General features: G+C 51.9%; 2 protein-coding genes across 3 annotated transcripts in view; both read left to right on the forward strand.

Moving 5' to 3' along the window:
* Positions 1-9448: 9448 nt before the first annotated feature.
* HOXC6 (homeobox C6) lies at positions 9449-12610 on the forward strand. 2 transcript variants are annotated; one of them, XM_006169093.3, is made up of 2 exons: positions 9449-10739; positions 11452-12610. In XM_006169093.3, the coding sequence occupies exons 1-2, from the start codon at positions 10340-10342 to the stop codon at positions 11781-11783; spliced, it is 732 nt and encodes a 243-aa protein (XP_006169155.1). In that variant the 5' UTR covers positions 9449-10339; the 3' UTR covers positions 11784-12610. The 2 variants fall into 2 exon arrangements, with proteins under 2 accessions (XP_006169155.1, XP_006169156.1); XM_006169094.3 differs by having other exon boundaries at positions 9450-10739; positions 11476-12610.
* Positions 12611-14753: 2143 nt separating this feature from the next.
* Positions 14754-15596, forward strand: part of HOXC5 (homeobox C5) — a 2227-nt gene continuing 1384 nt past the window's right edge. The window contains exon 1 of the mRNA XM_006169092.1: positions 14754-15293. Within this exon, the coding sequence (XP_006169154.1) occupies positions 14840-15293 (454 nt within the window). The 5' untranslated portion in view covers positions 14754-14839. The remainder of the gene's footprint in view (positions 15294-15596) is intronic.

Below are 15596 nucleotides of genomic sequence, written 5' to 3' on the forward strand. Positions count from 1 at the left end.
GGGGGGGGGGGCCTGTTAATTGGCAATTAAGGAGGAGGCTGGTGGCTGGTGCGCGTCAGCCGAGGGGAGAGCGTCTGCCCACCCCCGCTCTCGCCCCTACCCGCGCGGATCGTAGGGTGGGAGGTGCCCTGCACCGCGAGTGGGGGTGGGGGATGCGGTACTCAAAAGCCATCTTGGGCTTGGAGAAGAGGCCTATCCGCTTCCCTCTCCCGGGTCCAGCGCCCCCACACTCCCCACAGGGGCCACCCCACCCCGGGATGTCCACTGGACAGCTTCACCCGCCTCGCTTGGCTGCTCCAGGCTAGGACCTGCCCTGTCGGGGCGGAGGTGGGATTGGGGGAGGCCCTGGGCTGGGCGGGGACAGGCCCAGGCCTCGCTGGCAGGGACTCCTGGGTGCTGTGGAGGCCGGGAAGACTCAAGGGGCGGCTGACTCGTGGGGTAGTGGCGTCAGAATGGGGCGTCTAGGAGGGTCCTGGGCGCTCGGCATCTTCCTAATAATTGGTGCTAATGGCGTGTTGTATGGTCTTAACCCGACACATATGGTTTCATAACACAGTGGCTTAATTTCTTCCAAATGTACGGGGTCCCGAATGTGTTGCAGTTTGATATATGACCCCGCCCTGCTCCGGGCCTGGGTCCGAGGCGGCTTCTATGTATATGCGTTTCTATTTACAAAAGGCGGCGCACACGCAAACGCTTACACATACAGGCAGACACACCCCAGAACTGGGGAGGGGAGGGCGGTAGCGGCGCATATTCCTGGGGAGGTCTGGGAGTCTGGGAGTCAGGCCTTCTTCAATCGGAGCTAAAACATCCCTTCCCCACTACTCTCCCCCAGGCGCGACCAGGATTCTGCGCCAAACCCGAGTGGGGGAGGGGATCGCTCCTCGATTTCCTGTTTAAACCCTGACCTGTCGCCTGGGGGGGGGGCAGGAGAAGGGACAAAACCCGTTTTTATCAAATTCTTAAAAATATAGTTCGACTGCATTCAAATCAAACCCCTTGGGCCCGAGATGACGGTGAATCTTCTCTCCCCTCCCCCACAATCCCCTTCCCTTCCTCTGCTGCCCCCCCAAAATTCCCCTTTCGCCGCCGCCATAAAGGCCTCTGAGGTATTCTCCCGGGGGAAGAAATGGCATTTTCTCTCCCCCGTTCCCCGCCCCCCCCGTAGGACTTGTGTGTCGGCAGAGGCGTCTGCCGAGGGGCTAATTTCGCGTTCCTTGTTTACGATCTAGAAAAGCGCTTGCCTCTCCCCAAATGGGCCCAGCCCGCCGCCTGCTCCTGCTGCGGCGCGCTCTCCGCAGCTCCGGCACAGCACAGGGGCTGACGCCCCGGGAAACCAGGTCGCGGCTGGCTGGGACCAGAGTCTGGGGGACCTGAAAAGGGCAAGGGGAGTACGGTGGGACAGACCAGAGAGGCCCGAGAGGCCGGAAAATGGGAGCCTTTCTCCTGGCATAAAGTGGGAACCGCCGACCGGTGAGGCCTCTATTTCTCTCTTTCGCTTGTATTTTGCCCGCCCCCGCCCCTGTGGATGGCCCCACGCGGTGGTGGTGGGGGGACAAGTCTCCTTTGTTCACCCACTAAAGATGACCGTTTCTGAACAAGGCCATCCAGGCCAGTGGAGATTCACCTGGGATATTAGAGGGGCCCCCTCCCACCCACCGGAGGGGTGGGCCTGGGCCAGGCTCCGGTATTTCTTTAGGCCTACAGAGATCCAACTGAATATGCTGACAGAGCGATTTGGGGGTTGTTAGGGTTCAGGCTGACCAGTTAACAGTACCATCCTGAGGTGGGTCCTACAGACCCCCCACCTTATCCCATGCCCTTCACCTCTAGACTAGACACCATGAGACAGAGGGATGCAAAGAAAGCATAGCAGCAGTGGCTGGCCCTGGTTTTCCAGTTTTCCAGCCTTGGTCAGGAGCTAAACTGTCCCCAGGCCAGCCCTCTGCCTCCCAGTTACTTTCGCTTTTCTTGCCCTTCTTTCTCCCTCTGGCTCTCAGACAGAAGCACAGGAGAGGCCACCAGTGGCAACCCTCAGCCTCCTTGCAGGCCATATTCCCTGTAGATGTGGCCCTTACAGCAAGGAGAGCTCTTTTGTGATTATCTAATAATAGCCAGGGTGGCTGAGAATAGAATCTGGCTGAAGGACTCTGCACCCGGGACTGAGGCTGGGCAGAGACACATCTGTGGGTCATGGCCTGGCCACATTCCCTGGAGCCCAGGGCCCCAGCATCTTCCTCTGAACCTACTATTTGGGCACGCTCAGGCCTGCCCTTATGGGGTCTTTGTCAGCCCTGCCATCCACTGTATTTCATGCACGGGGTTCCTAGCTAAGGAGAAATAAGCAAAGCAAACTGTCTCTAATCTGACTGTTGTGATCTCCACGAGAATGCAACCTTGTTTGGAGAAGGTGACCTTGTTGGGTTGGCTGTTGTGTTCTGAAACCAGGCTTGGAGCTTTATGCATTTATTATATACAAGCTCAAGTGTACAGACTCAGACTTACTGTGTGAATATATACAGACTCAGATTTCCTCCGTGGTTTATTGTATATTACCATGCCTATTTTCACTCAAATACCATTTTATGTGCATGCGAAATTTTGTTAGCCTTTACTAGATAAGAGTGGGCTCACAGAGGCACCGGGTGCAAAGAGGCCCTCTGTGCATGCTCTGCTAGAAATATGTGTGCGCTGGGATCGGAGTATGCGGGTTCCAGTAATCAACTGACGCCATGAAAGCTTTCTCAGACCTTACTGCTTTAGCCGTCCGAGCAGCTGGACTGGGAAATACTAAATCTCTTCTTTTTCCTCCACACTTTTGCACAAATGTTCCCAATGTAGAGGCTATTTTACAGGGGTTCCCAGGTGTCTGGCAAGTGAGTCTGTGGAACTCTCTCATGAGTGCAGTGGGTCTGCAAGCAGTTCTGAGCAGGCAGGGCTGAGCCCTGTGGCTGGAAGCCTTACAGAGGAGGTGAGGGACTTGGAGTGGTTAGTAAAGTGGCCTCTGGGCAGTGAGCTGTAGTGGTTGGTCAGCCAAGGTGTTTGCAAGGATGGTGGAGAAGGTGAACTGGAAGAGTAGAGGTGCAGCTGACATCTGTCCCTCCCCCCTACTTGCTCTGGCTGCTCACTGGGCCCCAGATTTGCCTGTGTCTGTGGGGGCAGATTAAGGACTCTCTCTAAGGTTCCCAAACCACTCAGATCTGATTACTGGCGGGACTACATTTTAATTCTCTCTGCTACCTGAGCCAGAGCGAGGCAGGGCTGAGAGAAGCCTGGGCTCAGCAGTGCGGTAGGGCCAAGCTGAGCCCTGCAGCCTGTGGGCCTGGAGCACTGCCTATGGGCTGCAGAGGCTGGGCATTGATGGGCTTCCTTTCCCAGTCTTTCTACTTTCCAGGGCCATGAAAAGACAGAGGAGGGGAAGTATAAATATCAGCGGAAAACCCCATAAAATAAAGCAAAGACGGGGCAGAGCCGGAGGGCTTTTCCGCTGCTCCCTGGGCAATCAGGATCCTTGCTAGAAGCTCCTGTCCAGACACGCTGCGCGGAGGCGCTCAGCTTTCTTCCACTATCCTTCTGCAGTCACCTAGGCAGGTTTCTAGCTCTCAGGCCCGGCCACCCCGGGCGCTGGGGTGACGTTACCCCAGGATGGTGCCCCTCACCCAGCCCACGGCCTCCGCCGAGGCGCCTAAGCCGCCCCTGTTTATTGTGTCTGTGAGTTGTTTACTTGTTTTGTCTGCTGCCACCCTGTGTCAGAAACCCGCCAAACCAGCGAATTCGCTCAGGAGAACAAAGTGCAGTGCAACCCCTACCTCCCTCCCCTTTCCAGCACCCCTCCCGCCTCTCCTCACTCCCTCATTCTCCCTTTCCAAGGGGAGGAAGCAGAATTTGTCCTAAAATAGGGCAGCTGTTTATAGAGTGGGGGGGAATTATGTGGACACCATAAACCTCCGGGTGTCCGGGTTGTGGAGAGACTTAAGTGCAGCCCTCCCCTTGCCTCGGCTTTCTTGCTTTCGCCCTGGTAACCACTTGGTTAAGGGGGCCACTATCTTTGAGAAAGTTGAGCCCCTCCCACTCCCCACGCCTTTCTGCAGGAGTTTCCCTGAGATGTAGGTTGTTGGGTTTTAAATCAGGGTAATGTTGGTAGATTCATAAAGCTAGAGAAAGCATGCCGCTCTCCCCCCCTCTCCTCAGCTCCCTAAAACAGCAGTGAATTTAAGCAAATCCTACAAAATTAAATTGGCCCTTCACTAAAGATCCTATAAATCTCTAGGCCCGCCAGGTGTAGAGTCGGAGAGGCCGCTGTTTGCCTTTAATTTTGCTCTTGGCTATCAAATCTAAAAGAGTATCATCGAAGTAAGTAATATTCTCGTTTCTGAAATTAATTCTCCCCTCCCTGTCTCGCTCTCTCTCTCTTTTTTCCAGCACAGATTAAATGGTTCTTTCAGATCTGCAAACAATAAAGGATAAAATTATTTATAGGGAAATGAGGATGATGTTTCATTGTTGGCTTATTGTTCTAGAACATAATAACATTTAATTTTCAAGTGGAAGAAGGGGAGAAAGAAGGGGAGAAGGAAAACAAGTGAGGGGAGGCCAGGCACCTACACAGAAACTTCTGCTGTACATAACCTTTATGACATTTACAGTTTGCGTTTGACAATTCACGGTGACGTCATAAATGCCGGGTCCTTAAATTTTACAATTCCCATAAACCTCCAAAATGGGTCAGGCAATGTTTGATGTTGAGGGAGGGATCTAAAAGATGCCTAGGAGTTGGGGATCCTTTGGCGCAGTCTGGAGCAGCACAACCCTTATTGCCCCTTCTTCCGGTGATACCTTCTTAAGGCCTTATTTTGGAAGCTAAAAATATTGACTATTCTAGATTTTATTTTTTCCTTCTGGGCCAACCAAGGCCACTTGTTTTGCCCCCTGGAATGTCCCTAGGCCTCTGAGCTTCCTTTCCATTTCTAGTGGGGGTAAGACTTCGTGTGCAGGGTTTTCTACAAGCCCCCTCCTCAGCTGATATTCAGCTGCTTGGAATAGAAGTGGGAAGCTTGGGGGCCAGGTCCCCAAAAATCAGAAATGATTTTTTTCCAGATGAGCCTGAAGGGGACTCGGGGCTGAACAGAGATGCTTGGGACCTATTTTGCTTTTGAACCTTAAACCAAAGAAGTGAATTGACAAGCCAAACAAATGCCATGTGAGGGGCTGCATCTATCTGCTGATGATGGCAGTAGTAAGTAGAGAAAGAAAAGGTCAGACAAAAATCTGGGAAGAGAGAGGAGAGGAAGTAGGACATGAGTTAGCCGAGCTCCCCCATATACTTTTCTTTCTTGTTTAATTGCAATAAAGTGAAAACAGCTCAGTAACTTCTGAAGCTCTTAACTCAAAAGACAAGTCACCAACGCAGGCCTCTCCTTAGTATCTGGGGTGTTTCTCAGAAGCTTGACCTGCCCCATCTTACTGCTTCTTCCTTGCCCCCTCCCTGCTGCCCCCAACCCTCTTCAGTTGTCCAGCCTCAGCCTTGACCCCAGATGATCAGCACCCCTAAATGGGATCTTTTCTAGTTTGGGTGTGTCAATTTTCACTTTTCTCCTGAACTGTGAAAGGAAAAAGTGTCCTTTTTGGATTGTAGCATGTATGGAAGAGTGCATATGTGCTCCTCCCCCCATATCTATAAGGAACTGGGAGCCCAAGGGGTGCCTCTTGCTTTGGTGTCCCCAAGCTGACCTAGTTCTCTGCTTTCAGGTCCCCTGGCAGACCTAGAGGCTCTCCGTGCAATCCTTTTACTCTGAGGTCCACGGAGATCAAAAGATCTTGTATACAAAACAGCAGGCATTTAGAGTAGGATTTATTTTTTTAATTTTTAAATAAAAAAATTAATCACAAGCCAGCTGGGTCAACTGAGCACTTGCTCTAGAACAGCAAAGCTTTAACCAAATAGTGCGGATCGTGAGGTAAGCTGAGTAATTATTGAAACTCGGCTTTCTCTGCAAGAGGGATTTTAGCCCTCGCCCAGTGGCACAAAGGGGGCCAGCAGGGCCACTCTTCTCCTGCTTTGGAAAGGGAGAATTGGAAGTGGGGTGCACTGGGGAGCAGGGTTGGGCAGCTGTAGTAGCTTCTAGGCAGCCAAGCTCCCAGGCTGAGCTCTGGTTCCCGGTCTCTTGGCTCGGGTTCGGGTCCCTGAGCAGCCTCCGGGAGACCCCGAGCTGAGGCTGGCCGTGCGGCATGAATGAGGCAGGAATGAAGTGTGTGTATCTATCTGTGTGTGAGGGTGCAGGAGTCACACTCATCTGCGCAGAGTTGGGGGATCTGGGGAGAGAGAGGAGACTGGCTGAATGCAAACTAAAGAGGACCACTAGAAAGATCGTCCCCCAATAAAAATCCCAGCTCTCATCCAGCTCATCTCAAATACCCCTCCCCAAGAAATTAATATACATCTCAGAGCAAGTGGAAAGTGAAGGCGGACCAAATGAGGCCTGCCTAGGAATGTCTTCAGGGCCAGGGTCTAGTGCCACTCACGCTGTTTCCAGTTCAGAGCCACACAGGCCCCCCTGCCTATCCCTGGCCTGTAGCTAGGGAAGACTGGAGTGGGAATGCTCCACTAGCCCTGGGAAACCCCAAGTGCCCAGCCTCCAGTGCAACCCTTTACCTTGGGGACTCCAGGCCAATGACTGCACCCCACTCAGGCCCAAGGCAGTCAATTCCTCTCCTATAATTAGCGCTCATGGAAAGCATGTGTTTTGGTGGTGTGTGGGGGGGGCATGTTGGAGCAATGAGTGACAACTTTTCTCCTTTATACCTTTTCTGTATGTTAAAAATTCTCTTTTTGAACCCACTAATTACAGTTCCAAAAGGGAAAATTTCTCTGGACATAAAGCCCCCTCTGAATGCCTGATTCTCTGATTTCTCGGGGAGGCCGAGAGGCCAGAGCAGCGTGGAGACTTGCAGACCTGATGGAGGGATGTTCTCTGAATTTTCCTAGGCTTATTTTATAGAAACAAAGAACAAGTTCTCTCCCCTCCTTCCCAAGACTTGTGCATATTTACAGAGCTCAACTGCAGTTTTAATAAAACATCTGTTCTTGCTTCTGTTGATGAGTTTCCATAATTGTTTTCAGACAAATTTAACAGGAAAATATAAATATATTTAGAAAAATCCAAGTCCCAGCTTCCCTCCATAGACAGTCTTTCTTGTGCCAAAAAAATGAAATTAACACGAATGGAAAAAGAAAAATATAATCCAGTGAAGGAAGATCGGGCTCATCTGACCTGCTTTGCTCTCCCCCCTTAGAGCGAATCCTTCCAGCAGATTTCAGCTGCATAATTAAAGATCTAACTGAAAGAAGGAGGCTTCTTTCCTCAAGAGCGAAGGAAAGTGATGGGAGAGAGTGAACTGGAAATTAATTTTGCCGAAAGTCTGTAAGCAGTGGGGGAATTTATTTGTATTTCTGCTTCCCTTTCTCTCCCCCTTCTAGCATTTCTGCCTTTTTCTCCAGCAGCTGGTTTCTGTTCATTATAAATCGGCGAGACCTTTCAGTCTCTGCCCTCTGTTTAGGGATGTAATAAAACACTTAACTTTCCGGGCCTGAGACTTACACTCTACTCCGCAGGTCGCCCACTTCCCCCCTCCCCAGTTTACAGCCTTTAGGCCCCAAAAGAGAGTCTCCCCAACTTTGGAGGTCCTTTCTTCTCCAGACTTGGTTGAGGAGGGGCTCAAGGAAACCCAGGCACCCTTCCTGGGGGTGGGCTGTAACACATGCCTCCCCAGAAGCCCCGTATTTCTTCCAAGGCACTCCCTCCTCTACCTACCCATAAAAGAGATTTTAAAATACATAGAAAATCAACACTCATTGAAAGCAAAACCTCATTAAGACATCCTATCTTCCATCATTCAATTTGTTGTACACTGCAACAATTTAATATCTTGAAGGAAATATCACTGACATGATTTATCCCTCTAGCAATCTCTCTCTGAAAAGGGGGGAGGGAGGCGGTTCCTCTTCTTACCTCCTCTACTTGTTACACCACTACCCTCAGGGCAGAAGGGAGGCTGGGAACTCAGAGAGGCTACTTGTGTCCAGGGGTGCTCTGACTTGTTCCCTAGTCCAGACCTCAGGGTACTCCTCCTCCCCTTAATCTCTTCCCCCCTCCCCTGCTCTTGCCCTCCAGGGGGCCTGGAGCCCCAGCCAGCTGTTGGAAACCTCTGCCCAGACATGCCATGAATTTGAGGACAGCTGAATACTAGAGCAAAAACCAACTCATGCTGGTGTCTGCTTGCGTACCTGCCATGTCACCCCCAAATAAGATAACTCATCTCAAAATTTCTTTCTTAAATTCCCTCATGTACCCTTTAACCTTCTTCTTTTTGAGGAGAACATGTGGTCCACGAAGAAGAACCTTTATAAGTTTTGATGGTATTTTCCCTACCCTTTTAAAGACCAACAAATATCCCTCCTTTCTGAAGGATTGGGGCTGTCCTTTTAAAAGGCAACACAACTTGTCTGGCAGGAAGACTCTTCAACCCCCTAACGAGGCTCATGCATTAACTAACATGTTGTCTCCACCAGCTCCTACACTCTGTCTGCTTTTGGGTTCGAAACTTTATTTTTCCCCCCTAGCGACACTCCAGGGAAACCTTAATGTTACAGAAGATGAATAAACGAGTTTTTTCCCAGTGTAGTCCCGTTTATGGCTTTATTGCTACCCATTGATTACTCCGCTTTGTTACACAGAAGGAAAAGATCATAAAATCCGGCGACATCCGGGTTCTTGTTATAGCCAGTTCCCCCCTCCAAAAAATGGTGAGGGGAAAATATGAGCTTTCACTGCTCCCTGCACATGCCCCACTGCCCCCTCTTTGTCATCCAAAGAATTTTGTAGCCTATGTCACGATATCAAATTAAGTTTTGGATTAATCAAGGGAAAAACCCCATCTGCACACCTTCCGCTGTTTCAGTTTGCCCACTGCGGTTCCCACAGAAGCCTCGGACTCCGCTGCCTTTTCCTAAGCGTCTCTTCCTTTTTCTCAGCCCCAAGGTGGGGGGAAAAATTAGGGCGAGGGGCTGCCGAGAGGGTAGTCCCACCAAGGGTGACGGGCACTTGGGCAAGAGCTCCCCAGGAGCCCTTTGCCTAAGTCTCCAAGCCCCAGAGCTCAGGTCCAGGGGCATCTGCCCTGGCAGAGCAGTGACTACGGAGGGGGCAGGGGGCTTCTGACCTGTGCAGGGCTTGAGCCTGCAAGAAGCTAACTGTCCATCAGAGCCACACCAGCCTGCTGTTTCTAGCTGGGTCCTATGTGAATTACCCCATCGGCCCTCGCTGGCTCCAAATCATAAATTCTCACCAACATAAACAGGAGTTGATGTCTCTAGAAAGACTCTCAGAGTTTTCTTTCTTCTCCCTTTCTCTCTCTCTCTCTCACCTTTTTTCTTTCTTTCTCTTTTCTAATCTTTTCTTCTCTCCTTTTTCCATTGTAATTTTATATATACATTTCCTCTTTTAGGCAAACTGCTGCAGGAGTATCCCCAAACAGGGGGTCCCAAGGAGGAGGCAGAGGGGGCTAGGAGGCAGAGGGAAGGGGATGCATGGCCCCTTTGCCCACTTCAGCTTTGCCACTATACCCTGAAATCTTACTCTTTACCTTTACAACTGGTTGCTTCCCACATCTCCCTTATACCCAAGTTCTCAGCATACTCTTCTTTCCCTGGCACCGTGTTTTATGAAATTTCTTTCCATTTTTGATTTTTTTTTTAATTATTGAGGGGGAAATACTGGTTTAGTGATGAAGACTCATTTCATGGAGTGTCAAACCAGGATTTTCTGTTAGATTTCTGGGAATCCCCCTGAGCTGGAGGGAGCTTCTCATGGAGAAATCAGGTTATAATTTTAGGAGGGGACAGACATAAAAGTTGAAATCAGATTGAAAATACAGGGATTTCTCTGACCCTGGCTCTCACCATAGTACAGCAAAGTTAGCTGGGTCTGAGAGATTTCCTGGGAGTACAACGTTCTTCCCTGGGCCCCAAGGCCCTCCTTATGGAATGCACCTCTCCTACACCCCCAAACCAGTTCCCTTACGGATATATATTTAAAAGAAATCCAAGTCTTACTTTCAAAGCACACACTTAGTCTCAACTAGGGAATCAACAGAAGCAGAAGCGATTTTTTTCCCCCTTCTTGACATCTGGCTTGCGATTGGCTGGAAAGGGGTCAGCTGACTTTGTCATTTTGTCTGTCCTGGATTGGAGCCGTCCCTATAACCATCTAGTTCCGAGTACAAACTGGAGACAGAAATAAATATTAAAGAAATCATAGCCCGACCAGGTAAAGGCAAAGGGATGAATTCCTACTTCACTAACCCTTCCTTATCCTGCCACCTCGCCGGGGGCCAGGACGTCCTCCCCAACGTCGCCCTCAATTCCACCGCCTATGATCCAGTGAGGCATTTCTCGACCTATGGAGCGGCCGTTGCCCAGAACCGGATCTACTCGACTCCCTTTTATTCGCCACAGGAGAATGTCGTGTTCAGTTCCAGCCGGGGGCCGTATGACTATGGATCTAATTCCTTTTACCAGGAGAAAGACATGCTCTCAAACTGCAGACAAAACACCTTAGGACATAACACACAGACCTCAATCGCTCAGGATTTTAGTTCTGAGCAGGGCAGGACTGCGCCCCAGGACCAGAAAGCCAGTATCCAGATTTACCCCTGGATGCAGCGAATGAATTCGCACAGTGGTGAGTTTTACAGCTCCAAGATATAAATTAAATAAACTGAACTGGCTTTATGACCGGCTTCCCTAGAAGAACGGGCGGAGAGAGTTTTTTATGGCCCCATAAAAACAATCACGCTCGTCTCCTCGCCGACGCCGAGACAGGGCCCCCTCTTCTGCCCCCTCTGCTCGCCTCCTCGCTCACAGGGGTCTGGCCCCCTCGGCCCCTGACGGATTGGAGGGCTTCTAGGCGAGCTAAGGGGGCAGGAACAGGGCAGGGGATGAGGGGAGGGGGTAGGAGGATGAGGGAGCCCCCCAAAGTCCACCCAGGATGAGGAGAAGGAAGAAGGACAGGGAAGGAGAGAGAAGTGGGGAGAAGTTTCCAAGGACCTTAGGGTGCTTGGAGAGGTGTTGGGGGGGCAGTCCTTGAGAAATGGGGCCCTCCCTCCCAGTATTTGGAATTTTTCAAAAATCAGCTTTTAGACTTGCAGCTTTCTGCCTGGTCTTTGCCCCGCCCCCCCCCCAACCCCACACACCTTTCTTTGGAACACAGACCTCCCACCCTATGGGAGAACTGAATGAAGTTGGGGTCCTGGCTGTACCCCCAGTGGGGGTGGGGCAGGGCAAAAGGGAGCAGGCGAGAGCCCTAGGGGGCCCAGAGCTGCTGGCCAAGTTGGGAGGGTCCGGACTTGGTAGGTGAAACCGTCTGCGGAGGACGCCTTGCTGATTGTTTTTAGTGTGTTTTGTGCCCGGATCTCTAGGGGTCGGCTACGGAGCGGACCGGAGGCGCGGCCGCCAGATCTACTCGCGGTACCAGACCCTGGAACTGGAGAAAGAATTTCACTTCAACCGCTACCTAACGCGGCGCCGGCGCATCGAAATCGCCAACGCGCTCTGCCTGACCGAGCGACAGATCAAAATCTGGTTCCAGAACCGCCGGATGAAGTGGAAAAAAGAATCTAATCTCACGTCCACGCTCTCGGGGGGCGGCGGAGGGACGGCCGCCGACAGCCTGGGCGGAAAAGAGGAAAAGCGGGAAGAGACAGAAGAGGAGAAACAGAAAGAGTGACCAGGACTGTCCCTTCCACCCTTCTCTCCTCCCTTGCTCCCCCAACTCTCCCCTAATCACACACTCTGTATTTATCACTGGCACAATTGATGTGTTTTGACTCCCTAAAACAAAATTAGGGAGTCAAACGTGGACCTGAAAGTCAGCTCTGGACCCCCTCCCTCTCTGCACAACTCTTTCACCACGCCTCCTCCTCCTCCTCCTCCTCGCTAGCTCGTAAAAAGTCGTCTGCAGGCCCCTTCCCCCGCCCAGGCCTTGGGGGCTCGGTCCCTGAACCTCGCTACGGACTCCACTGACTTCCCTCCAGATGAGGACTTACGCCCCCACCCCTGCCCTGGCGCAGAGAGCGGGCTCCAGGGCCCTGGGGCCTCTGCTCTGGGGCCTCAGGGCCCAGCCTGGCAGCCGGGAGGGCGGGAGGCCCATGGAGGGCGCGCCTTGGCCCCACAGCAACCCCCAGGGCCTCCCCGCAGCCCCAGCCCGGCCCCTGTGCCCCAGCAAATGCCCAGCCCAGGCAAACTGTATTTAAAGAATCCTGGGGGTCATCATGGCATATTACAAACTGTGACCGTTTCTGTGTGAATATTTTTAGCTGTATTTGTGGTCTCTGTATTTATATTTATGTTTAGCACCGTCAGTGTTCCAATCCCATTTTAAAAAGGAAAAAAAAAGAGGGAAAATTACAAAAAGAGAAAAAAAGTGAATGACGTTTGTTTAGCCAGTAGGAGAAAATAAATAAATCCCCCCCCTGGGTTTCCTTCCTGTATAAATCCAACCTCTGGATCCGTTCTCGAATATTTAATAAAACTGATATTATTTTTAAAAGTTTATATCTGAATTTCTGTTCATTCGCTCGCCCGCCGGCCTCGGGGTGACTTGGAACGCACTCCAGGCGCTTCTGCGTCTGCCCGCCGCCTGCGAGCTCCCAGCTTTCCGCACTCGTCTTAGAGCTGAGCGCCGAGCCCCGGCCTCCCCGTTCTGCTTGTGATCGCGCTGGGGGGCTGGGAGGCCTTTCAGGGCTCCCAACGCCGAGCAACACACACGCCGCAAAAAAAGGCCGCACAGGATTTCGTTGGGGGCGGAGGAGGGTTAGTCGGTTGGACTTCAACACCACACAGGCCTTTCTTTTTGCCTGGGGTCTTCGGCTCTGAATCCTGAGCCCCAAACGGCCAGAAACGATCCGGGCACTAGGGTCGCCCCCCACCCTGTCCTCTCCCCGGAATCGAAGTGGGGAGGGGGGCGTTGCGCTAGCAAGCCCCAGGCCTGCGCCAGGCCGGCTGTTGCGAAACGTGGCGGAGGCAGAGAGCCGAAAAGACCGCGGGATTTGAGCCCTTCGGCAGGATTGAGCGATTCAAGGACATCTCGAAAGAGAAAGCCTAGAAACTGAGCTCTCGCCTGCTCTGGGACTCCTGAGTTGGCCTGGACAAAATTCCTTCTTCCTTACAGCCTCAGCCCGTCTGCTTCCTTGCTCTTCTCCATTCAAACCCGGCGGGTGAGGAGAGCAGCCGGCCCTGATCATTTCCTAACTCCCAGTCTTCTCTCCTGAAGCCCAGCCAGAGAAACCTGAGTGGGCCTAGGGGAGAGGTGTGTGCGTGAGGGGGTGGTATCCCGGAGGGAAATAATCTGCCAGAGTTTTCCACACCCTACAGATCCCCACTAGCGCCCCCTCCAGTGCCTCCGCCAGCGGGGAGGGGGCTTCTGGCAGGGGCGGAGATTTCCTGGGGAGAAGCAGGCAGTGAGACTTGGGGCTAGATGAGGATGGGAAGGGGCAGGAATGGCTGCAAAGGCCCTGGCCAAAGGCTGGGAAGGTTGCCCAGTCGCCTGCCCTGCTCGCCCCCTAGACAGGACCTCCTCATGTTTCCAAATAGCTCAGAAATTGCTCTCTTGTGGCCCATCTAGGTTCAGGTCCCTAGAAAGCCTGGTCCAGAGGCCTTTTCCCCAAAGGGCACAACACAAGCCATTTCCTCTGTCTTGCACACATAATATGTGTGGAGGCTTGAATCTTGCTTCTTCATGCCCTCAGTTAATGTCTATTTTTTAAATCTAAAATATCCATACATAGGGATACAGAGCAGTCCTCTAGCCTGTTGTATCTGGTTCTTTACACACACACACACACACACACACACACACACGAAAATTGCCTTGTCACTTTAGAGTCCCTGGCATGGTGAAATCTATACAACTCCACCTAGTTCTCGCAGCCAGGCTCATCCAGTGATTCCCAACATTCTAAGCCTCATGGCCTCCCTATTTAGTTCTGCCCACCTCTGACCCCCTCCTTGGGGCAACCTGTCTACCTCTCCAGAGCCTGAGTCCACTTTCCCATGTAGATAGGCACTTCCTGAGCAGTAGCAGGGCCTTGAAGCCTCCAAGCCAAAGGACCTCTACTTCTGCTTTAGGGAACCCTTGATTCTTTTCAGCACTGAGCAGGGGCCATCCTACCTAAATCTTCCCTCAAATATATTTGATGGTCAGGAGGTCCTCTAGGTGGGAAAACGAAACTATTCATTACAAAAAGTACCTCTATATATCTTAAGTGGGACCTCATCTTTTCTCAAATTTAAAAATAATTGTAAAGGCTAGCTTAGGGGGTTGTTACAGCCAACAACCAGTTTCTCTTCCACTGGGTAGAAAAAGCAGCCTTTCCAAGGCGAGCCGGCGCGTCAGACTGTAATTCCTCCAAATAGGCACCAGGTGTCGCTGTGGGCTCGTTGTCCCAGCTACCCCCCAATTCCTTTTTTTTTTCTCCTCCTTCCCTCTCTTTCGCTCACTCCCTCTCCCCTTTGGTTGGGCTTTGCCAACATATCAAGATGCGTTTCGCCGGCTTCCATCACTAACCTCCCGGAGGTCATCAAGCCAAATTTATGAGTGGCCGCTCGAGTCACGTGACTCTATTTAAGGCTCCCTTATTTGGGAAGAGCGCATAGGATAAAGAAAGAGATATCTCCACCTATAAATTGTGCACTTTGGAGAACAAAAAACCCCCTCAACTTCAAAGAGTCACAAATCACCCTTAATCAAAAAGGGTGCAGAAATTTTTTTGGGCCCTCCCCGCCATGAGCTCCTACGTAGCCAATTCATTCTATAAGCAGAGCCCCAATATCCCTGCCTATAACATGCAAACTTGTGGGAACTATGGATCGGCCTCAGAGGTGCAGGCATCCAGGTACTGCTACGGCGGATTGGACTTAAGCATCACTTTCCCACCGCCTGCGCCTTCCAACTCTCTCCACGGGGTAGACATGGCGGCCAACCCCCGGGCTCACCCCGACCGCCCCGCCTGCAGCGCCGCAGCCGCTCCGGGACACGCTCTGGGCAGAGATGAAGCGGCTCCTCTGAACCCCGGGATGTACAGTCAGAAGGCAGCTCGCCCGGCGCTGGAGGAGCGTGCTAAGAGCAGTGGGAAGATCAAAGAGGAGCAGGCGCAGACAGGGCAGCCCGCCGGACTGAGCCAGCCACCGGCCCCGCCACAGATTTACCCGTGGATGACCAAACTGCACATGAGCCACGGTAAACTTTAGGACTTCATTTTGCGCGCTCGGGTCCGCCTGGGTTTTATAGGCCATGCGGGGCAAATAAAGAAAAAAAACCTGCGGCCATAAATTTTACGATCCAGGCATCAATGGCTCGTTATACTGTCCACTAAAAGGCTTAGAGGCTGTGTGCGCCCAAATTTACGACGACATAATTGGATCATAGGAACAAAACGTGTATAAAAGGCAATATTCAATTTTTGGGGGAGAGGGAGGGAGTTAAAAAAATAGAGGGATCTAAAGGGTGAGGAGCGCGGGGCTCCAGAGCGGGGATCCCCCC

This window comes from Tupaia chinensis, unplaced genomic scaffold (assembly GCF_000334495.1).
Source record: "Tupaia chinensis unplaced genomic scaffold, TupChi_1.0 Scaffold146740_1, whole genome shotgun sequence".
Classification (NCBI taxonomy): Eukaryota; Metazoa; Chordata; class Mammalia; order Scandentia; family Tupaiidae; genus Tupaia; species Tupaia belangeri.